Below are 10,601 nucleotides of genomic sequence, written 5' to 3'. Positions count from 1 at the left end.
AAGACGAAGACATAGATGATAAGTGCAAAAAATGTAGAGAGAGGGGGACCCTCGATCACGTAATTTGGGAATGTGTAGACTCCTAGAGGCTAACGAAGGAATTGATAGTAGAGAAGCCTGGGAGATCCTTCTGCGGAGCACGGACCCCGTCAAGCAGAAGCAAGCCATTCATCTGGCGGTGGAGGCCGCGAAGAGCCAGCAACTCTTTGCCTGCCTTTAATCGCGGATGTCCCGGCCCCTACCCCCTAGGCCTGCGTGCCGGGGGTAGGGAGTAGGGGGCCTCCCTTCTGATGGAAATAAAGGTTTTTGGAATAGAATGACCTAGGTTGCCCACCATCCCCCTAGATTTATCCTCTGTAGATTTTTTGTACGTTTTTCACTCAAGGCCAACGACGCCGACGCCGGCTTTTCTGCCACACGGGACACATTCCGTTATCATGTTAAAAGAAAAGGCGACTTTCATCACGAGCTGCGTTTTATTCGGTGGCACTGTTCTCTTCACCGGTGCTAAAGTATGCCGGTGCTAAAGTATGGAGGAGATCGTTACGGGCGAAGTTCGCTGGGAGTACTCGAGTGCTTTCACTCATCGGCTGCAGGGGGTGAGATTTTGTTCTGTACCACGGCGTCCACCAGTCGTCATTCGCTATAGTAAATTTAGTTTTCTTTTATCACGTACGCTGAGATCGCCTCTGGAATGGTTCATTCGTGGCGTAAGCGTGAACGCGATGAGGGTCCTGCCGTTCGTCCAATGTCTTTTCGTTGCCATCTCCCCGGGAGCACCTACACCACCGCGAATGCGCAGTCGGACACACAGGCGTGCCTGAAGCGCGCTTCACACGACGGGGTGGTCGGTGCTCTGAGAGTCCTGTGACGTTACCGCATCCGTCGTCGCGGCGTTGGCGGCGGTAGTACTGTTGAGGGCGGGCGGAACTGAAGCGGGGGGCTCGGATGGCGGCAGCGGTGGCGGCGGTGGTGGACCCGGTGGAGTACCGCTGGCCTCCGCCGACGCGGCGCCGTCGGGCATGCCGCTCGGCAACACCAGGCGGACACCCCAGTTGCTCTGGCGCCACTGGATGAGTGCCTGGTGGTGGTGGCGCACCATAAGGTAGATGTCGGCGACGCAGATGAGTCCCGCGAGCACCACGATAATGCCGATGAGCACGCAGCCGAGCACCGACGAGATTCCGCTTATGATCTCGACCGCCGACAGCCAGGCGGACACCAGCAGCATGACGGCGCCGAAGAGGGAGAGAGACATGTCCACCAGGATGTACCAGCGATTCGCCTGGCTGCTGGGGTCGCGGAGCCAATCCATGATGCTTTTGGGCGTCCGCTCCACCTGCACAAGTCGGTGGTAGCGGTGGTTTTTCAAGCAGCTTCGAATTAATGCGAATGCAGGTTCGCGCAGAGAGCATCAGCGTTTCGGATATCACCAGCAGCTCTGATTATAAAGGCAGCCGTTATTCCAATAATGCGGCGTGGTTTCCGGGAGCTTGCGAAAAAGCTTTCGCAGAGGGGCAGCTTGAATTCTTCACTAGAAGACTATACAGTCGTTCCCCGTTAATACGACCCCCGTCAATATGGGTGACCCGAAATTTGTTCACAATTTTGTGAAAACCAAGCTTTTTCAATATATCTACGTCTCGTTAATATAGGAGCTATTTGCTGCTACAATAGCTAGGGTGAAAGCCGCAGCGGTGGCTCAGTGGTAATGGCACTCGGCTGCTGACCCGAAAGACGCGGTTTCGATCCCGGCCGCGGCAGTGGAATTTCGATGGAGGCGAAATTCTAGAGGCCCGTGTACTGTGCGATGTCAGTGCACGTTAAAGAACCCCAGGTGGTCGAAATTTCCGGAGCCCTTCACTACGACGTCACTCATAGCCTGAGTCGCTTTGGGACGTTAAACATCCACAAACCAAACCAATAGCTGGGGTGAAAATTAAGAGCCTAAGGGGACGTAGGTATTTTTGCCACGTTAACATGAATAGCGATCGGAACAGTCACGACTGCCAAAAAGAGACCTTTCGTTCCCTCTATTTTGAGTACAGGACACCAGAAAAAGGCAGTGCGAAAGCGCAAATGTCAGTCAACATTTTTTTTTCTGATTTCATGCTTTACAGGGCCAAGGGGCCCAGTCAATAGGCCTTATCATTTGCCGGTTTGCATGAAAGGCTGTGACGTCTAGGAACTTCTGCGACATTAAAAGCCATATCCAGGAGCTGTCAGCCAACATAGTACAGATATGCACTAGCGGTTAGTGGGTTCTGGAATTTCCTAGCAGGAAATAAGTCAAACTGCACCCCACTGCCTCAAATATAATGGCATCTAGGATAACGCACTTGTGGCTCCCAACATTTTCTCTGGTTTCAACGTCACTGCCCACCAGTATGCAGAGAAGCAGGCGATAATCATAGCGTTTTTCTTACCATTTTTTTCTTACCGATTATTTACTGTGGGCGACTAGATTTATAGTCAGCTTTTCTCGGGAACCAAAGCGGATTTATTAACGAAGCACGACTGCATACTGAACTGAAGCAAGTTAGTTACCAGTGTCTGCAACGGACTGGTAAGTAAGTAGACAGTACGTTGCCTGTCACTTGTATGGTGCTGTGAAGCCGTGGCTAGTGTACTTACGTGCTTTTCTGTCCTAACTGATGAAACTTTTGTTAGTAGCTGTGGAGCTTCTGTTTGTTTTTTGTTTCCTTATTCATGAATTTTAGCAGGCTGGTAGTCTTGGACAATATTAACAGCGGGCGGGTTCACGGTAAAAGGAATATTTCCGTGTTGCCTGACTGGTCAGCCAACTGGCATTTGTGACAGCGGATAGAGCGAGCATGTATCCTCATGCTTGCTCACTTTGCATTGCCATGCTTTGTTAAAATGCTCAGGAATAACTTTTTTGTACACTGTCATCCCTCAAACTTTCCACCATCATTATTCATCGTTTTACGAGGAATAAAGCAAAACACATGCATAAAGTGCCGTCAGTTTTTTCATGTGATACAAATGATACAATTAATTTTTAAAAAGCGCGGGAAGGCAGTACAGACGAAAGAAATAACATGCAGATAACTTTAAACTATAAAATATTAGCACCAACCGATCGTTACTTCACTGCAGGAGCATACAAAAATTACTTAAGGTTATTAAAAGGAAGTTCACGAAGTTTGAAATTATTGTTCCACTTCTGTGATGCATAAATTATGTTCTGTTATGTGCTCCCGTTCTAGAGTGGCATTAGTTGCTAAAAATTGGCTGTGGTTTAGCTCTGATTAAACCTGGAGTGACGCGATAGCTACAGCTGGCCGAGGGGAACTTGCTGAGTCGAATTGCAAAGTCAGACTTTCGCCGCTCCGTTTCGCTGGGCGTTTCTTCTTCATCTTCGTCCCTGGACGTGATTCACCCTCTCCCCTTCTTCCCCCCCCCCCGCCCTCGGTTTCGCCCCGCTGCCGGCAACTGCTCCGCACCACGTGAGCAACCACCTGATCACATGGCGGCACCGCCACGGCACTGCCACAGTGGCCTCAACGCCTCCACGCTGAAGGCTCGAATCGCTAGCGTAATGTAGCTATCGCTACAAATAGGCGTCTAAGATTTTGATTGTTACCCTGAGGCCCCTGCCATTTAGTATAATTTGCTTCTGTCTTCTACTAAACTTTTTATGCCGTTCTTTTGAAGGATCTGCATCTAACAAACCTACCTTAGTTGCGGAAAGAAATGACGGCCTAGGCTTCGTTCAGTATAATCCGCCAGTTGAGAAGGAAGGCGGAGCGAGAATATTTTCATGCGTGCGACAACACGTTGCCTGTGAGGCATTCTGCGAGGGATGCCCGAGATTTCTGAGCTACAGTTACCGGGCAATACCAGAAACTATCTTGTATTGTTTATATCACATTGTTTATAGTTTGATATCGTCACGTGACTCGGAAGGGAGCACGGACGCAAGCAGAAGCTTGCGGAAGGAACAGAGAAGACTGTGTGGAACGACAAGTGTTTTTTGTGCGATCTTGTGCAGGCAAACAGGAAAAACTTATGGAAAAATTGTTTCCCCCTCCGTTTCGATGCGGCTACCATCTTCATCGTCGTGCGTCAGAGCGGCACCGGCTCGGCGAGGAGGGAAGTGTCCCTCTTGGAGGAAACGGAAGCAGCGATGGGAGCGCCACCTCGATGGTTACGCGAAATTCCGCGGAGCCGGGAGGGTCTGTTAGGGATCCGGCCAGAGTCGTGAGCGGTCACAGCAGCACGCTGTCGTCACCTTCCGTGGCCGGCGCATGGAGATCCGTCGTGTCTTGCCGCTGCACTTCTGGTTCCAAGCAGCGAAATGAGTGCAGCAAACGCGCGCTCTCGGCATCTTCCCCAGCAAATGCTCGGGAATGGCTTTGCCCCAAGAAAGCGGCGCACACGGGAGACCCGACCGCCATTGTCGGCGGATACAAATGTTCGCCGCCGATACCTCCAAAGTCGCGCCCCTGCCCCAGCCGGTAAGTCGGAAGCCCTGCTTACGTAGCTTTCTATTTCCGAGGAATGCCCCGTTGATATTTTGTGACTAGCTGGCCCGCTCTGTATATTAATTGCAAGTGTTATAAAAAATTTGGAGGACACTTAAGCTTCGTCTCTAAGAGTGAGACGCGACAGCGCGTTGCAGCGTTTCCAAGGTGTTCACGGAACGCTATCGCCCGTTCGGCGCGACAAGTGGCCCGTTGGACAATTTAAGGAAAGGACGCCTGTCTCGCATATCTCGGTGGCCGCCCGAACCGGGCCGTAAGGAAAGGAAAATGAAATGAAAATTGGTTTTAAGGAAAAGAAATGACGCCTGTCTCACAATTCTCGCTGGACACCCGTACCGCGCCGTAAGGGAAGGAAAATCCCTTCCCTTACGGCGCGGTTCAGGTGTCCACCCTAGATGTGACACATAATGGCGCCATTTTTCGCTCACGGCCAACGCCGCCGACGCCGACGACATCGGCTTTTCTTCGACACGGAGCCCTTAACGCTGTCGCGTTAATAGCATATGGGTTTTCGCGCTTTGTCTTCCCTCGTTTTGTTCCTTTGAGCACGAACCCCTTTGAGCAGGCTTTCACTGTGACAGAGACGCAAGACCTGCCCGAATCTACTTTCGAGAAAGTATGGACATGTTTCTGGCCATTCAGAAGGCCGCAGCGGAGCCTCCGGAGTGGCTCTCAAGACTAGAGCCACTCTGTACACTGCGTGAATTTTAAGTTGACGAAGCCAGACTCATGCTGGCTGACTTCGAGTCGGGTGTACATAGCGTTTGTCTTTTGTTGATTGTTTGTTATGTGCAATTTTCTGTGTCAAAGCCAGGCAATAAAGAAAAAAAAAGCACGAACCCCTCCGTGGTCAGCGAGCGGAAACGCGGCATCCGCGGAGTGGCAGTGCGGGGGTGGAAGGTTTTTCCCCTATATTTCCACAAACAAGTACGTGAACAGAAACATACGCTATAGTCTGCGAGTCACGTCTTTTATTTCCAGTCGTGCCCGGACAAACAACGGCACCGAACACATTGATAACCAAATTTCTGCAGTATGCAATGTGTATCCTTCCATAATTGACGAAGCTGTAACTTGTAAAACCACTTGTCATTTCAAAAAGAAAATGAAGATGCTTTTTATGCGTACGACTGACCCATCAAATACTTGTGCTATGTAGTGTTTACAGTGATAGCCTCACTCTTGTCATATTTTCTATTGTGTTGCGAACTGTAGCGTTACTGGTCTTTTTCTTTTCTCTTTGTTATCCTATGTGCCTTCATTAACTTTCAACTACTGTGAAAATTGAACTAAAGAGCTTGTTGAGTTGTTGTGACCCGGGGTGAGGCCTCGTCAGGAAGAATGCCAGCAGCTTCTTCCTTTTGTCTCATCTCGTGGGCATGTACTGTGCATACAAGTTCATGTCTGAATAAAATGATTGATTGATTGATTGAACTAGAGGAGGCAATCTCCTCCTTAATGGTACGACGCAATGGCATTAATGGGTTAATGCTCATATAGGCGGAATTCGTCACGGTCTACTTTACATTCATAGAACCCTGGGAGTCCTCATACCACTCCTGGCGCAGTGTTGCTGCGGTTAAGTGATGCACCGCTGTCCTGCGATGGCAGGCACTGCCACCGGTGTGGCGTGTGAGACCTATAGGCTGGGCTTCCTGTACAACATTTCGCGACCAATCATTATTTTAGCCGCCACCTGCCACGGCGGGCAGTTAGCTCACAATCCAGCGGGCAGGTAGTGAGAACGTAACGAGGTCATGTGATATTGGTGTTCTCCTAGGTTGCTTCACTGGGAATTTAGTGCGAGAGAAGTACTTAACGCAGTCCCAAACAAAGAATATTTTGTGAAGCCTCGGAGTAACTCTGGTAAGCTCATGTTAGTTTGGAGGAGCGTCGTGCCAGCTGCAGCCAGTGGGAGGGTGACGTTGAGGGAGACCTTGGCCAAAGCTAGCGTAGCAACAGCCCATGCAGAAATAAAATAAATATTGCCGCAACTGGATTTCGAACCCGCGGCGGCACAAACAGATCAGCTTCGCTGGCCACTGCGAGAGGGCACTACGCTATCTCCGCAGCCGACCACGCCTGGTGTTAAACTGCAATACACATTCGCGCTGTGCATTGCACATCGTCGTTTTCATCAACGTTCATCTATGGCGTGAACAGATCAGGTCAGCTTAAGCTCGATCAGAGGTTAACCTGCGACTAATATCGCGCCACACGTGCCGACGACCCAGAAAAGCAAAACTATGCGCCAACCAGGCTAAACACATGCTTTCGCTTGTCTACTCGATTTAATTACGTTATAACCCTGCCATTTTTTTTCGCTCACGCCATCGCCGCCCACGACGCCGGGTTTTCCGCACAGCGGGACGCTTAACGTGTCGATAGCAGCAAATTGGCCGAAGGGTCCTCGGGTGACAAATGGCACCGCTCTAGGCCGCGCTGAATTTAAACCTAACGGCGAACGTTCGACATAAGGTGAATGTAACATCTACAGCAAAATCGGCCAAGACAGAAACGTTTGCACGCGACTGCAATAATTCCCGAGAGATCAGGTCACTTCTGTCGTAGCAAAGTGATAACGCCGCATGCTAGCGCCTAATAAAAGTAAGGGGAATAATCAGACAGCAAGGCTTTGCGGCATAACACCCTTATTAATATAGCATCGACGCAATGCTTACAGTGAAGACAAAGGCTGACAAAAATTAACGATAAAAAGCAAGCAGTGCAGTCCATTAGCCCGAGTAATAATGTTTGAAGCACACGCCACGCACTGCGTATGGGCTTGCCCCGCGCCGCTGGGATGATGTTGCTCCGTCGTGAGCGACTTCGTAGTGAAGCTCTCCGAGTCGACGAAAGATTTTGCTGAAATAGGGGCTCAAAAGTTTTTGTCTGAGTAAGTGGCGGCGTATGGGCAGCTGCACCCAACATGTCACCGACTTTTATTCCTCGCGGAGTAGGCTTAGGTTGTAGCATCTGGCGTCGGTGCGATGTTGGTCCTTAGTAGCCGAGCATGGAGTCAGGCTTCTTCTGCACGGTGTGGGTAGGCGGCAGCGTCAAGGCTGCCATAATGGGTGACATTGGGAAACAAGCCGTCGAGCGTGGTGGCACCGTCTGTGCCATGGAGGCGCATAAAAGGCATCATCTGGGTGGTCTCCTGCACAGCAGCGTTGTGGAGAAAGACGGTGTAGGGGAGCTTGACATCTCAGACTTTGAGGCTGGCGTTGACGTAAATTGCAAATAGTTGTCCTTTCCGACTGTAGTACAGGATGGCTTGCGTCAGCTCTGCCGTGAACGGTGTTTCTCAGTTCGTCAGGGGCGCCGTGTCGCAGAAAAGATTTGTCACGACCACAATTGCTGTGCCTTTTAGCAGCGATTTCCTCCACGCGCATCGGTCCAGATGGTCTGTCGCCATCATTATCCCATTGCTTCGGAGGCCTACGTGCAGAAGGCTTTCAACGGCGTGATGTGTACGACCATTGCGACGTACTAGCCCCCGCACCATGAATAGAGTCAACGCGAATAAAATACGAAAACAGAATTGTGCTTAAAAGAGGCACGGAAAAGAAGGCCGCCGAACAAAAGCTATGCAAATGGGGCGGTCAAAGGATATCTGCAGAGATGAGTAAATTTTTCGTCATCCCGCTACGAGGAAATGAGGGCGACGAAGAAAGAGCGACATCTATGGGTCCCACAAAAACCAACCGGGCCGCAGATCCACAGATACACAACAGGAAGCGAGCCTTAACCTAGGACTGCATGGCCTTCCCTGTGGTATCCTGCCTAGATATTAGTAATACTGGCTAGCGAGTGACAGAGCATTCTGTATCTAAATAGCACGGTGTCGTCAATGGCCGCAAAGTCCCCATGCACAGCCGCCGCTCTTTAAGTCAGACATAGTGCTCATGCTAAAGTGCGCTTCAGCGCGAGTTCAAAAATACCAGTAGGGTTTGTTTGAATTGCCGCAAAAGAGGCCGCAACTCTACGCCCTGCTTTCCTTCTCACTTCAGAATTAACAATGAATTTGTCCCAGACGTCATGCATGTAGCGCGTATAAGTTAAGGTCCGGGCTCCTTCATTAAGCAGAGAGGCGGTTCAGGATACAGACATGGAGTTTCCATTAAATGCGACCAATTTCGGCTCTCGTGAGTTCCGAGCTCTGCCGGTAAACAGTGAGCAGTCCGGACTGACTGTCCTTGACGCTTGTACTGGGTGCAGGATTCGAAGGCCACATCTGTCGCCTGCACTGACGCACAGCAGATGCTATAGACCTGTACATCAGGTGCACCAGAGAGATATAAAGGCGCGTCATCTTTGGAGCTTCGCTAAATCAAGGGGTTGGGGTGAAGATAGCTTGTGCTACTTTTCCCGTTGTGCTGGCACAAGGAGCATACAGCAGCACAGCGAGAAGTATAGTGACGGCCAGGGAGTCCTGATGGAGAGATCTATATATGATCTTGCACCCAGGAGTGCGGAGGTTGGTTTGGGTTGGTTTATAGGGTTTAACCTCCCAAAGCAACTCGGGCTATGAGAAACGCCATAGTAGAGGGCTCTGATGATTTCGACTGCCGGGGTTCCTTTCTTTACCGTGCACTGAAACCGCACACTACACGGGTCTCTAGCATTTCGCCCCCATTAAAATGCAACCGCCGCGGCCAGGGTCGAACCCGCGTCTTTCGGGTATGTGCAACTCGTTACCTTGAACTGGTAGGAGCAGATGTTGCACTCGTCGGTGTTCCTGCGTGACAGCCACTCCTCGAGGCACTCCTTGTGGACGAGTCCTATGGTCCCTCGGCAGTTGCAGGGCGACAGCAGGCTGCCGGCGCGGGATCCCCGGAAGCAGATGCGGCACATGCCGGACTCGCCCATGCTGGATGTGTCGTCGGCGTTGTCGGAGCCGTCCTGCGTGTTGTTGACGCTGCCGCCGGCCGCAGCGGATCGCGACGAGCCCTCTTCGGGCCGCCCTTCCGACCACGCCATGGCCGCCCCGCTGCTGAGAGCAGCAGCCGGACCCCCCTTCCGCCGCCCCCGGCGTCAGCTTCAGCGCTGATCTCGGCCCCTTCATCTTCTTCTCTCTCTTATCCGGAGTGAGCATTTATAGCTGCTGAACTGGGCGCACATTTGGAAAGCGTAGCGAGCTCAATGCATCATGCGCCATCTTAGTTTATTCCATTATGCACACTTTGTTAAAAAATACGTACACTGTAAATAAGAATCAACCCAAATGGCTGCTTAAATGTTTTGTGTCACACTTTAAACTCCATATGCGGAAACAATTATTCCGTCAATATGAAGTAAAACTGTGCTAAATGACCTATTCTACCCCCTGCACTCAGTAATGGCGCATAAAGAAGGATTATCCTCCGTGTAAACGCATTTTAAATGGAGCTTCTTGGTCTCAATGCGTACCAAGTCCCCAATGGAGTAAAAATATACCATTTTGCGCCATCCGCCCCGCCACCTAGCGTCTCATCTGCTTCTGGTCAGTCGTCTGATAATGGCGGCGAGTGACGACCCCTTGGTTACCTTCGTCGCTGGATCTCTGCAAACTTCTGCTCCTTCATGGACGCCTGACGCGGTGCAAGATGTCGGTTTGTCGCCGTTTCCGCTGCAGTAAGCTACACAATTGAACTGCTCTTGGTTGAAGGTGGCCGCAGCAGCTAATGCCCGTTTCCGCCGCTGGCACTGTTGTAAGAATGAGCCTGAATAAGGATAAATAAACATGACGCCATATTGGGGCTTCGTTTCTGTGGGCACAGTAAAAAATTTACTATCTTATACTCCTAAATACCTCTCTTGTATAAGAGAGTAAATAAAATACTCCATTTATAAGGAATAAATAAAACTTACTTTCGGATTTACGCCAGAGGACAAACCATTCACTCCTATTTGGGAGTTTTTCGTCACCAGCGTAGGAGGCAGGAGTCTTCATAGGAGAGGGAGGGATGACGAAGAAGGTAGAGGACTCCACTAAGGCGTTGGGTTGAAACCGGGCTGGTGAAGTGGGAGGATAGAGGGTATAGAGCAGTAGGGTATGGCCCTGCTCGAAGAGTATATTCTCGAGCTAATGCGTCCACCCTGACGTTGCCATCA

General features: G+C 50.7%; 1 protein-coding gene across 1 annotated transcript; it reads right to left on the bottom strand.

Annotated features, from left to right (window-relative positions):
* Positions 1–457: 457 nt before the first annotated feature.
* Positions 458–9,562, bottom strand: LOC144094955 (E3 ubiquitin-protein ligase MARCHF3-like). Its single transcript, XM_077628819.1, has 2 exons — positions 9,207–9,562; positions 458–1,339 (listed from the first exon to the last, which is right to left on the bottom strand). Exons 1-2 carry the CDS (start codon positions 9,486–9,488, stop codon positions 833–835), a joined length of 789 nt encoding a protein of 262 aa, XP_077484945.1. The 5' UTR covers positions 9,489–9,562; the 3' UTR covers positions 458–832.
* Between the last annotated feature and the right edge of the window lie 1,039 nt (positions 9,563–10,601).

The sequence above is a fragment of the Amblyomma americanum genome, chromosome 6 (genome assembly GCF_052857255.1).
Source record: "Amblyomma americanum isolate KBUSLIRL-KWMA chromosome 6, ASM5285725v1, whole genome shotgun sequence".
Lineage (NCBI taxonomy): Eukaryota > Metazoa > Arthropoda > Arachnida > Ixodida > Ixodidae > Amblyomma > Amblyomma americanum.
This window is presented reverse-complemented; position numbering and strand designations above follow the sequence as displayed.

What these genes read in the sequence shown, in the direction of transcription:
- LOC144094955 (XM_077628819.1), bottom strand. Translation starts at nt 9,488, where the DNA reads ATGGCGTGGTCGGAAGGGCGGCCCGAAGAGGGCTCGTCGCGATCCGCT. An exon ending in TCTGCTCCTACCAGTTCAAG is followed by an intron (nt 1,340 to 9,206) that starts GTAACGAGTTGC and finishes CGACTTGTGCAG; the next exon opens with GTGGAGCGGACGCCCAAAAG.